The 16,245-nt window shown below is 38.0% G+C and overlaps 3 protein-coding genes across 14 annotated transcripts; 1 reads left to right on the top strand and 2 right to left on the bottom strand.

Moving 5' to 3' along the window:
- Positions 1-622: 622 nt before the first annotated feature.
- On the top strand, positions 623-4,341 carry LOC131301364 (F-box/FBD/LRR-repeat protein At1g13570-like). 6 transcript variants are annotated; one of them, XM_058327594.1, is made up of 6 exons: positions 623-792; positions 2,117-2,205; positions 2,325-2,485; positions 2,657-3,479; positions 3,576-3,734; positions 3,825-4,341. In XM_058327594.1, exons 4-6 carry the CDS (start codon positions 2,664-2,666, stop codon positions 4,107-4,109), a joined length of 1,260 nt encoding a protein of 419 aa, XP_058183577.1. In that variant the 5' UTR covers positions 623-792; positions 2,117-2,205; positions 2,325-2,485; positions 2,657-2,663; the 3' UTR covers positions 4,110-4,341. The 6 variants fall into 6 exon arrangements, with proteins under 6 accessions (XP_058183577.1, XP_058183576.1, XP_058183581.1 ...); XM_058327596.1 differs by having other exon boundaries at positions 628-792; positions 2,348-2,485; XM_058327593.1 differs by lacking the exon at positions 2,117-2,205 and having other exon boundaries at positions 625-792.
- Positions 4,342-5,009: 668 nt separating this feature from the next.
- LOC131301363 (F-box/FBD/LRR-repeat protein At1g13570) lies at positions 5,010-7,750 on the bottom strand. 2 transcript variants are annotated; one of them, XM_058327590.1, is made up of 4 exons: positions 7,588-7,750; positions 5,851-6,682; positions 5,594-5,752; positions 5,010-5,463 (listed from the first exon to the last, which is right to left on the bottom strand). In XM_058327590.1, the coding sequence occupies exons 2-4, from the start codon at positions 6,658-6,660 to the stop codon at positions 5,164-5,166; spliced, it is 1,269 nt and encodes a 422-aa protein (XP_058183573.1). In that variant the 5' UTR covers positions 6,661-6,682; positions 7,588-7,750; the 3' UTR covers positions 5,010-5,163. The 2 variants fall into 2 exon arrangements, with proteins under 2 accessions (XP_058183573.1, XP_058183575.1); XM_058327592.1 differs by lacking the exon at positions 5,594-5,752.
- A 2,846-nt stretch (positions 7,751-10,596) lies between these two features.
- LOC131301362 (uncharacterized) lies at positions 10,597-15,270 on the bottom strand. 6 transcript variants are annotated; one of them, XM_058327586.1, is made up of 8 exons: positions 14,796-15,270; positions 12,696-12,776; positions 12,543-12,602; positions 11,902-11,945; positions 11,383-11,425; positions 11,208-11,279; positions 11,033-11,134; positions 10,597-10,933 (listed from the first exon to the last, which is right to left on the bottom strand). In XM_058327586.1, exons 1-8 carry the CDS (start codon positions 15,189-15,191, stop codon positions 10,814-10,816), a joined length of 918 nt encoding a protein of 305 aa, XP_058183569.1. In that variant the 5' UTR covers positions 15,192-15,270; the 3' UTR covers positions 10,597-10,813. The 6 variants fall into 6 exon arrangements, with proteins under 6 accessions (XP_058183569.1, XP_058183567.1, XP_058183570.1 ...); XM_058327584.1 differs by having other exon boundaries at positions 11,378-11,425; positions 11,902-11,982; positions 14,796-15,253; XM_058327587.1 differs by having other exon boundaries at positions 11,902-11,982; positions 14,796-15,253.
- Positions 15,271-16,245: the final 975 nt, after the last annotated feature.

Below are 16,245 nucleotides of genomic sequence, written 5' to 3'. Positions count from 1 at the left end.
TCTTACCTCTAGTTCCGTTGTGAATTCCCCAGGTAGATGCCGCAGGGCTTTTTTCATGAATAAAATTTTTGATGAATAAAAAAAAAAAAAAAGGGTACTATATCTCAAATCAGGGGTATAGTTGTCCACGTGAAATATGAATACCATGATTCCCAAAAAGTGGATCATTATTACGGGGGTATACTTGCCCCATCTCTCACCATCCCATTCTACTGAGCACATTTTCTTTTAGCATTTTTTTTTGTCTTAAATTTTTGGCAGCGAATTTTGTCACTTTTTTGTTTTTGGTTAACGATACTCCCTTACGAATATATTTTTTGGTGCAAACATATACTTGCATGAAAGTGACGTTAACAAGTGGCAAAAAAAAAATCTAAATTTTTTTTGCTTTTATTAATTTTTATTCATCTCAACAAGATGAATTTGAAAAATAAAATTATTTTATTTTTATTTAAATATTTTAAAATATATCCACTTTTAAAAAAAAAAAACTACTAAAAATTCTTGAATGTGAGGACTGGCAGAGTAGAATTGAGAGTACGAGCAGTTGAAAATAAAATAAAATTGAGAGCACACGCACAAGGTGGATATAGAAAACACAAGCGTAATGTTTTAATTTAAAGATATAGATCAAATCATCTTAGGTACGGAGGGAAGGAGGGAGGAGAAAAAAACCGAGTAGAACAACTGAACTTTCGAAAGCAAAATCACGTAAAAGAAAAAAAAGAAGAGAAAACGATTGGAGAAGCAGAAGGCAATACTACCGTGCAGCTTGCGTCAAGGCATTTGCTGGTTTGTTTTCATTATTACCGATTCAATTCACCCCATATAAGTTTGTTTTGCTTTATTAGGGTTTTGATTAGTTTTCTTCTTCAGGGATCATTTTTTTTTTTTTTTTAACTATTATGTGTTGATTGAATTTGTCCTTAAATTCATGCCATCTATATTTTCTGACCTAATGTTCAGTTAGGAAATACTCCTAATTGATTGAGTTCTTGCTTGGCATAGTGGGTGGTGTTGATTGCCTAATTTCGTTCCTTGGAATTGGATACTGTAGTATGGTAGGTAAAAGATGAGCTTGCTCTTGTATAATCGAAGGGAGGAAGATCCTGACTGTTCAGTCTGGCCGATTTTTGGGCCCTTTTTGGGCCCGCACTTCAATGATCGGGACTGTTTACTTTTTGGACCTCGTTGAATAATTAGTCATGTTAAAAATCATGTTGATCGGATATATGTTTTATATCATTTCGAAGTACATCCATGTGCGATATGTGGGTTTTAGTTCAGTATTTCGAACTTTGCTTTTTCCATTTTTTTCAGCATAAATGTGTTTCGAGAACAAAATGGCCGATATCCAATGAACATGATTTTTGGCGTGACTAATATTCTCGACGAGGTCAAAAAATGTGAAAGTTTGACCATCCTAGTGGCCCGTTAAATGATTACTCTTGAAGTAGGGAAAAACCAACCATTAAAAAAGGAAGGTGATCAGTGCCATCCGGAAAGGGCCCACAAACTGGCCGGGCTGGATGGTCAAACAGACTAGAGAGGATCCAATCCCCCTGTTGTATTTAGTATATGGACTTTGCTTATATCTTGTTTTGCCATGAAGAATTTCCCTGTAGCTTTTACAACATCAACGGATGGTGCATTGTCTATTTCTCGTTCTTGCACAGGAGCCAAAACGAACATGCCTGCTACCTACTGTACTGGGACCTTACTAAGGTCCTGGGGTACGATGGTGGATCAACTAGCTATTTCTAAGTTCTTCATGTTAAAGTTTAGGGTAGTGATAATTTGCTTTTTAAAATATTAAGAGGTAAGTTAGTTTATATTTCTTGTTTGAGTCGCTTAGTGCCAGGCACAGCCTCTGATTCACATGCCTTCAGCCTCTGGGCCTTCAGCCTCCTCTGTTTGATGGTCTTTTACCTCCATAGCCAACTATGCCCCTCTTTACTTCTTTTTCTTTTGTTGGTGAACCTCTCTTTTATACTTAAATTTGTTTTCTTTTTCTATGTTAATGCAATTCATGTTTGAACCATGACAATGGAAGACTTGTTTTACCATTTGACCTTTTGATCTCTTGTGCAAATTCATAACCTAACTATTGTTGCAGTTTCATGCAAAGATTTCATTATCGTCTCTAAATTTGCATCTCACCATATATGCAAGATGGCTTTTGCTTAAACCCAATTATTGTTAGAGGTTAGTTGAGCTCGTCATAATTTTGAACTCCAACCCAAAAAATGATTAGCCCTTCTTGTAACATCCACCAACCAAACTCAAAGTTATCTTACTTCTAAGTTTTACTTGTGCGATGTCAGGGTAATGATTCGACTCACCCCAGGAAGATGTAAGTTGCTGGTGGTTTCCAATTTTGGTCTGATTACTAAGTCCCTGACACCTATCTGGTCCCCATGCTTTGAAGTGATGTCAAGCAACTCTTCTAGAAAGATATTGTGGTTGTCCTCTCCAGATATTGAAGGTAATGGTCGGGGATTCGCAAGTTTAAAATGTTTTTAGGTTGATACCATGAGTATGTAGCAAACACCGAATAGTTGGGGCAGGGCTTTTTGAGTTGGGTTGAGAATATATGCTTTCCAGTAGTTAAAATATCTTGATAATTTAATTTAATTTTCCGTCCTTTCATGTTCAGGACTACAATGAATAATCCTTGTTTTCGCACAAAAGATTTTATCAGTGACCTGCCAAAAAATGTCATAGAAAGTATCCTTGCGCGGATACCCTTACGAGATGCAGCCAGAACAAGTATTTTATCATCTAAGTGGAGGTACATTTGGACTACGGTTTCGGACCTCGTGCTTGATAAACAGTTTTTTGCTGATACCTTGAGGACCAAAGGAAGGGTTAGACAGGAATTCACGAACGCTGTTGAGAAAATTCTCTTGCTTCACAGTGGCCCTATTCAAAAGTTTGATCTCCATCTTCCAGAAATAATACTTGGTAATTTCTGCTCAGATATTGACCGATGGATACTCTTCCTGTCGAGGAATGGTATCAAGGACTTGACACTCTGCAGTACAATCGATATGCCTTATAAGATGCATTCATGTATCTATTCTTGTCGAGAGTTGACACGATTGAAGCTTGTCAACTGCATATTGAAACCACCAAGTGAATTGAGCGGCTTTCAATATGTCACTAGACTTCATTTCCAGAGAACCACATTTGGAGACAATACGCTTGGTCCCCTACTTTCGAGGTCTGGGTTGCTTGAGAGATTGACTATCAAATATTGCAGTGGTATTGGACATTTGAATATCAATGCTCCGAACCTCAACTCGTTATTTATAATCGACAATAATGGGTTAGAATCACTGTCTTTTGTGGACACCCCCAATCTGAGGTACTTCTTCGGCTCACTATGTGATAAAATGGGAAAAACACCCACATTGATGGAGTTTCTTGTTGCCTTGCCTAGAGTTTCCAAGCTTAATTTGGATGGATTTTTTCTTGAGGTGGGACAAAGTTTTGATACTTGATCTGATTCGTCAATTTGGAAACATGTCGCTTTACGATTTTGTTTCTAATTTTTTATGCTATTTGCCTCGAAGCTTTTGGCTGCAGGTGGTAGTCCACGCAAGCTTCCAGCAACATTTACTCGAATGAACTCGCTCTCTTTAGCAGATGTGGAGTTCGGTGACTTTCATGTTTTTTCATGCACTCTTTGTTTGATCCAAAGTTGCCCCAACTTGATGAAACTTACGTTTTGGGTATGAAGTGGCAATTTCAAAAACTTGTACATCGTACGTCTACTATAGTCATTAGACTAATTGGCTTTGCCATTTTTTCCTCCTTCACAGTTCTCCATAAATGAGAGCACTTATGAAGAGCGGGTTGTAAATTATTTGGAAGTACCAGGTTGCATGGATCAAACGCTCACCAAACTTCTCTGTGTGACAATGCATGACCTTGTGGGTTTGAAGCCTCAGCTACTTCTCATCAAGCTTCTGCTAGCATGTTCTCCAATGCTTGAAACAATTTTTGTTGGGCTAAGTGAGCAACTCGACATAAACGAAAGATTCGAAATATCAAAAGAGTTATCACATTTTCCTCGGTTGTCACCTAAAGCGGCAGTTATGTACTAGAAAGTAATGCCGTAGTCAGTGATATTTTGCCACTAGAAAGTAATGCCGTAGTCAGGGATGTTTTGCCTGTTCACTCTTTCCTTCTTCTTCTGGTGTCTGGACCTAGAAAATTTAGTAGACCTTTTAGTAGCACTGGCTGGCGTAACTGAAACCTTATACGTGAAGGTTTCAAAACTGGTACTGTATTATGTAATGACTCTTAACCACATATGCTTACACCATCCTTCATGAATCATGAGCAACATCATCTTGGACGTAAAAAATCCAAGTATTCACTCAGCGAAATACTCAAAATGCTAATGGAAGAAGCACATGCAATGGCGGGGACTAAATGCAAGCTCTCTTGTCTACTATGTTAGTTTGCTAATACTATGTTTGTCCAGTTCGCGAAAGGAGGACTTAAAAGTGATATGTTTTTTTCCAAGAAAAGATCCAAACTTGTTTTAACTTGCCAGATATCACTAAGTTCTTTTAATTTATAAAAAAAGTTTGAATTTTTCTTTTAAGTTCTCATTTTGCAGACAGGACAAACATTTTGAAACGGAGGAGTATAGCAAAAGTTGTAAGCTACTTGGAACCGGCTCCAACAATTTATAACACATTCATTTTTCTTCTCTCAACAATTTTCTCATTTTCTTGCGGTGCCTTTCTGATATGTGTGAAACAGATGCCAAAGACTGACAGACTTCTCCCAATGTGTCAATAGTTCTTGTCATTTCTCACCAAGTCACTCTCACCAGGGGAGCGAGAGAAAAGGGGTTGTGTATTAATGATAACAAGAAGTCATTCCAATTGTTAAGAGTTATGATCCAAAACACAGAGGTAGTTTGCAGCAACAGACTTTTTTGCATGAAAATAGTTTATCCGGGAAAAAAAAAAAGAAAACCGAAGTCCAACTAGTTTTGCAGTATATGCACGTTTTGTAAACTTGCCATTCGATGTTATTACAATTATACAAACAACTAGGCAGATGAGTGCCAAAGGAAGCCAAACGGTAAACATGAGACGAAACAATCAGGAAACAAAGAGGCCCTATATACAACAACAGCAGATTTTACATTCTAGGTTGAGTAAATGTGATTTCAGCCTCTGCAGATGCCCGTCGAAACCTCAGCAACTCGATCAACATATTTATTCTTCCATCTGTAACACACGTGCTAGGAATAATGCTCATTACCTCAAGCACCGGTGAGTTTCTAAGTAAAAACTTGATGAATTCCATTTCGTGGGGCACTCCAGAAATATCTGCAATCTTCACACTTTTAAGCAGTCTGAATGTGCAATCAGAAGGGCATTCGTTCTCCCAAAAGTCCAAATCAGTAGCTTCGGTTGCAAGTGAGGTATTTGAGGAACTCTGCATCAACCAAAAGAACATACAAAGTTTCTGTTCCTTATACAAGGGGTAAATCATAGTGTGAAATGAACAAAAGCAAATGGCAATCTTCATCAGACATTAGCGTATTAAAAAGTTCAAGAATACTCACAGATATTTGAAGTTCTTGTAAAATGGGGGAGTTCAAAATCAAACGAAGAACAACCAGAATCTCTTTCATGTCCTCAAAACTCACTTCATACAATTGCACAATCTTTAGATGGCTATAAGTAATCTGAAGTTTCCCTAGCTCATTACCTACACTCAAATACTTTGGACAAAAAAATATAACATAAGCAACCCATTTGGCCAAAATGTACACAATTATGTGAGCCCACAAGAAAGAAAAGGAAAAGAGTGATGTCTTACCTTGGTGAAGTAAATATACCCAATGAGTCTCTGAAGACAGGGGACACCACCAAGAAACTTATCAAAGTTGCAAGTTGAACTTTGCTCAAAATGCTCGGCAGTATCATCAGTGTACATAGAAACAGACACAAAAATCAAGAGTGGAGTATTTTCAAGACGTATGTCTTTGAATTCACCTTCCAAGCATAAGTATTTGAGATTTGGAGCACAGATGCTGAGAGCAAAACTATCAAAGTACGACAATGTTAGACTCTCAAGAAGAGGGCAACTTGATAGGAGATTTTCCACTTTATCAGGGGCAATTAAAACTTGTTGAAGAACGAGGCACTTCAAACTCAAGAACCCTTTAAAAGATGGAGGAGGGTCCAATTCACAACGAATTAGTTCCAAACGAGTCAATTTTCGACACGAGAAAAGACAAGTAGGAGCCCTAAACCACTCCCGGTCTCCCAATTCGATAACCAATTCTTTAACATCCTTCCTCGATAGAAAAAGAAGCCATTGATCTATGTAAGAAGACCCTTGCAAGTACGTGCTAGACAAAGTGAACATGTGAATCGGTCCATCATGAAGGAAAAGAAACCGGGTAATAAACTTTACAAGGTTTCCCTCAACAAGTCCTTTGTCATTGTAGAGACTTGAACATCTGTCATCGAATACAAGGTGCGTAAGGTTAGCCCATTTATATCTCCATTTACTCGATAAAATGCTAGTCCTTACAGCATCCCTTATCGGAATCTTTGTCAATATGGTTTCTACAATACTTTGAGGCAGATCACTAATCACATCTTGCACCAAAATACTATCCATACACAGCTTTAAGCTGAAGTACCTACAAGCAGGAAAAACGGGCATTCATCAATTGATTGGAAACAAAATGCCGAAACAAAGATATACGGAGTATATCATTTTGGCCTTCCACAGTTTGCAACAACTAAGTTTTTTTTGGGAAAAAATGAACTTCTTCTCTAAACACCTGTTAGGTTGCAAAGATATGCAGGCAAGGGAAAAGAACAATCTACCTCAACAACTTTAGCTAAGTGCATCTCCAGTGGTTCTATCTAAGAACCAAAGCGTTTTTGCTATTGCTAGATTGTCCAAACGTATTTCTTTTGTGCTCCAATGTTCTTTTTAGTAAAAACAGTAGAAAAAAACAATTAGTTGAATTACACCGAACGAGACATAAACCCACAATTATACTAAGCCCCAACTGATAGCCCATTAAGGGAACAAATAACTAGACAAACAACCCCCATTCAGGGTGATAAATAATCAATCTTTGCTTTTACCAAAAATTAATCCCTGATCTCCACTATGAAAGCATACAAGGGGGAACGAACCCCAGCTGGTTTGGCGCGATAACGAGGCATTGTGGGAGGAAATTTAGTCTTCACCCAATTCTTCAACAAAATTCAACACCGGGTTTGGCGATGAATTAAATGGCCTGGGGTTTTCACGAGATCGTGTCAAATTCTAGGGCAAAGGAAATTACTTTGGGTTCTAATTCGAAATGCTCTGACCAAAGAAAACCCCCTCAAACCTACCGAATTTATCGCAGAAATGAGTATCGATCAAAGTGAAGCTCCAATTTCGGATGATCGAGCCGATAGGTTTAAGAATCAGATCATAAAGAAACGAAATGTACAGACTCTTGCAGGATATAAAAGAAGCACACTTGATGTTGGAAATGAAAGGAAAATGCAAAGGTGAAAAGAGCGCGAAATGTGATATGTATACCAGAAATGGAAGACGAAGAAGAAGGAAAGCTCTGGGTTGGTTGATCTTCTTCTTCTTTGGACTTTCTCCTCTTCGTTCGACGCTCGGATGAGAGAGAGAGAGAATGAGAGAGAGGCATATACGGGGGGTAACCGTATGGAGATACGGTGGGAAATTATGGTTTGCCCCCTGGAGAAATTATCGAACCGTTTATTTCTAGGGGTGATTTCGGCATTCTACATTTTACTAAGAGTCCTGCTACACAGAGATTATTAGTGCACAAATTGTGCACAGATTTTGTTGTGGGGCTATCATGGTCATGGGTCCCATAAAAAAAATCTGAATCATTCATTACATGTAAAATATTTTTTCGAGGATTCCCATGAAAAATCAGCTCAATCTGATACCTATAAATAATCTATCCAATCGTCTAACTTTTCATTATCTTGCAATCTGAATGAAAAGTTAGATGGTTGGATTGAGCAACTATAGATATCGGATTGAGCTGATTTTTCGCGAAGACCTTTAAAAAAATATGTGCACTAATAGTTTGTGTGATCAGACTTTCTGTTTTACTAACTACACTTCCGGTGGAAAATTATGGTTTGCCCCGTGGAGAAATTATCAAACCGTTTATTTCTAGGGGAGTGATTTTCGCACTCAGCTTTTTACTAATTACACTTTTGTTTTTTGCTTTAGTGTGTGAAATTACTAAAACACCTATCCACTTGGCAATAGTTTTTTTTTTTTGGTTATCCAAATGAAATGAATTTTTTACAAAATTTAAGAACATTCTGATAATTTTACACATTAAATAAAAAGGAGAGCATGGTTAGGAAAGAAGGAGAGTGCAGCCCGATTAAAAAATAAATAAAAATAGAGAGAGTGCAAAAATCACTCCATTTGTTTCAAATATCCAATTAGAAAAGAACCCAATAATTCAAATCTGATTAATGAATCTAACACTCATATGACCACTTTATTTGCCTAGATATGAATGTATGATTGGACTATATTTATGAAAAGGACCCAATAATCCAAAACCTTTTTTTTTTTTTTTGGGTTAAAAAACAATTGCATGTCAATTCACACTTAAGAAAAACACCAAATCTTTTGCAGGACGAGGAGTAGGAAATTAACAAAACTGTTAACAGAAGTGGCGCTTATTTTAACTAATAATCTTAAAAGGAGGTGATAGCCCCGTGGCTGTTTAGAAGTTGTTTTGCTCTACAGTCGAGTTAACTTTTCTCGCTAATTCTAGTGTACAAAGACACCCGTGTTATCTTCTCTTTCATTTTCTTTTTTTTAATGCAGATGTTCCGGCCCATTTTGCTCTCACCTCGGACTAATCTCTACATCTTCTTTCACAACCGTTTTCACACACTTATGCATGAGAATAGTTAGTCCCCAAGAGTTGTTGGCAAGAAAAATCGAATATAAAATCTTAGGATGGAACAAAGTCCTAAGTTTCAGGCCAAAACCACTTGACCGGGGTAAAACACCTATGTTAATATCCCAAGTCACAATGGAGATAGAAATAGAATTTTATTTCCTTCTTGGTTTTTAAGTTCTCTTGCAGTTCTTCATTCGAATTTTCTACTTACATATAGATATTTGTTCTTCCCTTTTGGGGGTGGGTGGGTCGCGGGATGGATTTTGCCAATTCGAACTTATGATCACCGTAGTAGTAGTAGTATTATTATTATTATTATTATTATTATTATTATTATTATTATTATTATGTTTGCTACACTGTAGAATATTAGTTGTTCGTGAGTTAGATTACTATAAGGACCCGACCGCTGCTCTATCAACTCGAACCCCCAACTTCACTAACCCAAGGGAAATGACCACTAATCCAAGGCCCAAGGTCTTGCGATAACCATTGATTAAAATAGGCCTATGAATGTAATATAATCTCTCTTTTTCTGATCATTTATGTATTTTGCTCTTTGTTCTTCACTTCTTCCCCTGCCTTCAAAATAGTTAAGGTCGCCATATTACCCCATATACTCAATACGCTACTTGTGAAGTCGCTCCTCCAGTTCAGGTCCGTCCCCAACCTTTGGCGTTGTCTCATCCACAGCCATCATTTCGACAGTCTTCAATTAGCTTACGCTCTCTCAGCAACCACCTCGATGACTTCACCCTGTTCCTATCTGTCTACAATTAGTCCTTGTCAAAGCAACCATTGAGGTTTGTTGGAAAACCTCAATGGGTTAACCTGTCTTCACTGTCGGAAAGGCTCCAGTTACCATAATGCAGATGAATTGAACACTGAAAATTCAGGGTACTATGCAACCCTAGGAGAGTAGAATTCGTTAAGCATCCAATGAATTAGAAAATTCCCAGACTCCTTTTCCATGTCTATTATAACTTGGGGTTTCTGTATCCATAATAAACTTCTTAATATCCCAGTTGCCATCGAAGCTCTACAGAAATAAACTCTCATGGAGTACAAATTTTCACATCGGGCAGTGATTCTTGAAGGGAAATAACCCTCGAATACCATCCTAAAGTGGGGTTTTTGTGGCACCAAGAAAAAGTTTGTCAACAATACTATACATTAGAGCCTTGCCCAAAAGGGGAATTACTGTGCATTCGAAGAACAAGAACTTCCTTGTAAATCCTCTCCCTAGGCTGCCATTGTTTTCAACCACCAGAAAAACAAACAAATGGGTTTTTGACTGTCATATGTTACTCCAATGTTTTGGAACAGAACATAATAGGTTTGTGAATTTGGAGGAGCACCACAATTAGGTATGGACCATGGAAAGTATTGCCTTTTCTTCTCCTTGGGCAGGTTTTGGGTGCCCTGCTCCTTATACTACCATCTATACTGGTGAGATCTTGTTTGTGCAACAGTGGATCATACGGGAGCGTATTTCGATGGTGTTTGTGCCACTACTTTTCTATGATATCGAGCAGAAGAATTTTAGATGGGGTGAAGTTACTCTCCTCCCAAAATGGTTGTCTTCACATATTGTTGAAACTAGATGTGTTAGGATTCACACAGAAAGCACGCTGCAGTTGGGGACATACAAAGAGAGATGTTTAAATTCGTATCAGTTCCTAGATTGTAACAACTGCACTGTATAATTGGATGACATGGATGATCACATGAACAAGAATCAGAACTGAACAATACATCATGCAGTGAAGGAAAAAGATTCCATGTAAGCTGGTCATTCATTATCAGCTCTTTAAATGATGAAGTTTAACCTGAATAACCAAGTAATGACCACCATTATATTGCCTTCTCCAACCATCTGGGTAGCTTCAAAGAAGCCTTCATCCCAAATTTGATAAAGAACAACGCGTAAAGAATGTGCAACAAAAACACAAAGAACCCGCAGTTAAGAACAACCTGTCAAAAGAAGACAATGTAACATATAAGGTTGTCTTGTAAAACAAAAATGATCGAGATCACAACAAAGAACAAAGGAGGATCCCTAGTTAAAAATACCAAGGTCCCAAAAATGAGATATATCATATCCATTGATGGAATTGCATTGATGCCCACGGTAGTAACAATATAGGAAAGAGAAGCATGAATGTTTACGGTGATCTGCAGGGAAAAGAAAGAACTCTGTAAACTAAATAACGAAATGAGAAGTAGGAGAAAATAATAAAGTGCTTACCAGAGCAAGAATGTTTTCTCTTATTAAGAATGAAGTTATCAAAACACACCCGACCGCACCTAAAGCTCGAACCTGCAAATTAATTAGACCTTCGCTTATTAAATCCACTAGTGACAATGAAAATATGTAGTTGAACAGTTATAAAGAAACCAAGGATCAAGGAAGCAAACTCTACAAATGCGCACAAAATGATTGAATGGCTCCAATTTGCCTTCAGCCTGAGAAGATGCAAAAGAAACACTATTTTGTTATTCCAAGAATCTAAATAATTCAACAAGAGATCATAATTCTGAAGGAGAGGCCAACATATGTATATCCCAGAAGGCTCCTGCCAAATGTAACAATTACCAAAGCTAGAGGGTCTTCTACTGTGTAACACTAGATCATATGGCTCCAACAAATTGTTCTAGATATATAATCGGTACTGAGAGATTGGTAGGATTGCTTTTCCAATTGACAATAAAATCAATATCAGGGAAGAGCAATGCATATTAGAGGGGATAAACAGCATTCATGTGAAGGTCAAACTCATGCTATTCTATTCTATTCAAACTCATGCAATGCATATTAGGGTAGGCTACATGCTATTCTATATTTGCTCAAAAAAGTTAGTTGCTTGATAAGAAAACAAGGGTGGTACCTTCAAAACATGAAATGTGTCCAAACATACACTTGAAGCAATAAGAAAGCATACCTCCATAAAGTACCCATCGTTACACCAACTAAACCATGCATGAGCTGCAAGAGAAAGGTAGTCCACACTTAAGGTATCGTCCTAACTCCTAACACAGGTAAAATCAAGCACATGAATCTATAGCATGCAAGCCACATATCTTGTTGCTTCAGAAAGTAGAAAATAAGTGTCAAACTGTTACTATGGTAGCCTCAAAAAGTCTGGAAACTTTTCCTTGGTAATCTTTCAAACTTGACCATAGAATACAAATCTCCTCATGGCTTCAATTCTGACCAATACCACCAGTGAGTGAATATACCATGAAAAATAACATGAAATCAGGAATGAAAGCCCTATTTAGTTTGTTATAAACATATGGATTGCAAAATCACATGAACTCTTACATGTGAAGGCAGTAATTCATTATCTGATTATCTCCCAAGTTGACGACAGAAAAGAAAGAAATTGGATCTTCAAGACTTTGAGCCGAAAACAACACAAAATATATACATATCAAAGAACGGTTTTCAACAGATCAAAGATGACTGCCCACAATTCACCATTAACACGTTCAAAAGTAGGCTAGAGATAAATACATAAAATAGACACAGCAGCAGGCCAGGGGCTGTTGAGAGAGTTGGAGAATCTTAAAGTAGGCTCACCAGATAGGTCAGTGCTTTCACTGGACCAGACAAGACAAGTAGTAGCATAGCAGTCGCCACCTGTTAAGATAAAACTTAAATCGCAACTTTTGGAAAATAGGTCATCCCTTCAAACTTGTTGATGTTCTAGAATTGGCTTATATAGGGGCAAACCATAGTTTTCCTGCCAGCTGCGACACCCCATCTCAGGGAAGAGATCAATATTGGCAACGCAAAGAAACAGCCGAAGTAACTCTGCACAAAATCAGACATTATTTCACTTTCAGTTAGGCTAAATATTCTACATAAATAGACATATGATTTCATTATAATATAATAGCATCTAGTTCTCTGCAGAAGGGAATCAGGCAGAAGAAGAGTTACATCTTAGCATATAGTAGAACTACAACGGAACCTCTGGTGCTTTCTGTATAGCTTTATTATGATTTCAATGGACACTTCTTCAAACCGTGTACCATGACAACCATACCGTAAGGTAAGTGTGGAAAGGGATGAATAGACTAAGATAGTTTATGTTGGCTTATGCCATGGACTACGGCTTAAGGCACTCTTAACTCTTGGCTTTCACTCTCTATCCATATTATCTATCGTCAACTTTTTGATCTCCTCTTGGGATTTAGTGCCTAGAGTTAGTGAAAAATTAGTAGAACATAATAATGTCATTGTGACAAGTTATTGTACATGTATCTGCAAATCAAGTAGAACCTTTAGACAAGATATTGGACAATATTGAGAATTATAGTTTGAACACACATCAATTAACAAGGGAAATATAGAATTTTGTCCCCCAGCGAGTTCCCCCTTTACTTGAGCCACTCTTTAGTTTTGAGCGAACCAAAGCTTGACTTCACTAAACCAATAAAGTAAGGCTAATGCAGGGACGCTCACCTTTTTATGGCAGAGTCATAGCTTCCTGGGTGGAACTGAGAAAATGAAAGGACGGGGGGCAACAATGCCAATTTATTCTTCCTCAAACATCAAAGAAAAATAGAGAATCTGAGCGTCGAAATCTGATACAGGTGTTGGTCAAATTTGTCTTATCCTGACTGTTTCATTTCTGACTCAGGGGTACTTGCAATACAAGAGTCCATATAACACTAATCGGTGCTACTCTTACTATGTTAAGAATTTCCCGAGAATTTGTAATCTTATCACACATCCATGTTTGAATCTTCATCATACAGCTGAACCCAATGCCACAAGATAGAGCCTGACCATCATCCTTTCACAATAATATGACAGGCCATTTACAGGAGTAACGGGACTCTTCTATAACCTCGACCTATTTACCAAATAAACCATGCATGTCCCTGGTCAAGCCAAGATGTAGATGCTGCCCCTTGCTCGTAGAAAACTCAACCCACTGTCATCTTTAAGGATCCTATAACATCATTCAAAGGGCTTTTCTATACTCTAATCTTTCTCTACAAATGTAGGAAAGAAAAATGCGTCTGCATATAATTTTTTTTTTTTTTTTGATCCGCAAGTGTCTGCATATAATCTTCCAGCTGTGAAATTGAATTCACTTAGCTCTCTCTATATATACATTGTAGGCTCGTGTGTAGGGAAAATCTGTTGTATGATTTGTACTCCTATTCACCATAGTTGAGAGCTATAACGACCATTCTCATGGCCCACATCAGGTCCACCGTCTAAATCCAGTGTTCTTGGATGCTTGTGCTTTTGTATACTTCATTTCTTAGAACCATAGCCACTATCAACCGAGATTCTTTGTTAGGGTCCGTAGGAATTGTAATTTCCTACAGGTTCCCTTGTCTTAAAATTTAAACAAGGGGAAATGCTACAATGCAACCCCATTAAATCAAATTTACAATATTTTGCAGAAGAATCCATAACATCAGTCTTGAATCACAACTTTTATAAAACAATGCATAACACTTGGAAATGCTATGCATTTTGTCTTGACGTTATGAATTATAGCATTTCTATGCAAATGCTATAAAACGTTACACCAAGAATTTTGAATTTCATACAAAATGTCATCAATCTTTATGCCAAATGTTATAAATTACTCAAGGGGTGCGTACCGTATACATTCAAATAGGGGCGGGTATCGTAGCATTGCCATTAAACAAATGATCAAGAGATCAAAATGTAAATTACTCACAATATATATAACACAACTCTACTGTACCATCATGCAAATAAATAATGCCTAAGCAGCTGGCGCCAAAAACTGAGCAACCAGTCAAGAGATACCAAAAACCAAAGCATTACCAACCATAATCATACCTCAATTGAAAGAGAAGTGCTCAAGAAATAAGCTAACCCACCAACCGCAGCGAACATGGAGCATTCAACCAACCTCAGCGTCTTCTGAAAAACAGCTCCGTCAATCGCCAAGTCCTCCCCCAGCTCGACCGTATCATCGGAGTTCTTTTTATCTTCATTGCTCCAAACCTGAGCTGAAACTTTTGAAACCCTGGAGTGTTTAAAACTGGGCAGTTGAGGTTTAGAGATAGAAATTAGATTTGGGGGAAATGGAGAGAGAGTTGAGGCAGAGAGCGGTACATGAGGAGTTGGGGAGACGGGTAGAGAGAGAAAGTGGGGAGAGGAGAGAAGGGTATTTTTGGAAATGAAGAGAAAAGGGGGTTGGTGATGGCAATTGGGAATCTTGAAGGGATTCATGGAGGAGAGTAGACGACCTGTGCTTCTGATTCTCTGAAGCACAGAGAGAGAGAGAGAGAGAGATTGCAATTGGGCAGGTTTTAACGATGGGCTTAATTAAGTGATATAGCCAATTAAAGATTGGGAAAATGACGGCCCAGGATGTGTTTTGATAATTAATACCCGTCAAGGACATGCTGAGAACATTTGAGTACATTTGTTAATGCTGAAAATGTCCTTGGAGGGTATTAATTATCAAACACGTCCTTGGCCGTCATTTTCCCATTAAGATTTGTACTAAAGCCCAGAATCATATGAAATAATAAGCCCATATTATATCTTCACAGCCCAGGAACAAAAACAAAAAATAGAAACAAAGTGGGAGTAGAACTTTCAAACCAAAAGACGCGGCTCTTGGCCTATCTAGTTATGCTCATTGACTTTGCAAGGGGAGGATTGTGGTTCAATTCTTTGGAGAAACATAGAACTGATTTTCAATTTATTAAATCTCCGCTAACCCAACTGACATGTACCGTCTAGCCAAAAAAAGAAAATTCCGAACCAAAATTGGACAAAAAAATCCCAACTTTTAGAAGACGTACAAGGAACTTTTGCACTCTTTAGAGCATGTACATCAGTGTAGGTAAATAGAGCATATTAGGTAAAATAGAGAATGAAAGCCACAAAAACCCTCTACACCAGCATAGCAAAATACAAAGGCAAAATAGCTTTCATAGAATGAGTCGGTATTTTTACCGATGTAATGTTCATCAGCAAAACATAAACAATAATTGTTTCTCCCTCCTCCTCTCTTCTTCAGTTCTTCTTCACTTCTCTCTCTCTCTCTCTCGCTCTCTCTCTCGCAAATTGATGAGCACTTGACTCATGAAGTTCATCTGGAAGATGTAAAAACAACACTTTTGAGCTACTGAAGAAACCAAATTTGCGTCTCCCAGTCCCCAATCTTGACCCAAACCAAGCGAGCCGGCTACGTCGCTACCCGCCTCCTCACCTCGTGTATCGTCAGCACCGCCTTCCTCATCCTCGTCGTTCCCCTCATCATCGAGATGGACTG

This window comes from Rhododendron vialii, chromosome 9a (genome assembly GCF_030253575.1).
Source record: "Rhododendron vialii isolate Sample 1 chromosome 9a, ASM3025357v1".
Taxonomy (NCBI): domain Eukaryota; kingdom Viridiplantae; phylum Streptophyta; class Magnoliopsida; order Ericales; family Ericaceae; genus Rhododendron; species Rhododendron vialii.
The sequence above is the reverse complement of the archived record's forward strand: the minus strand, read 5'-3'. Positions and strand labels throughout refer to the sequence as shown.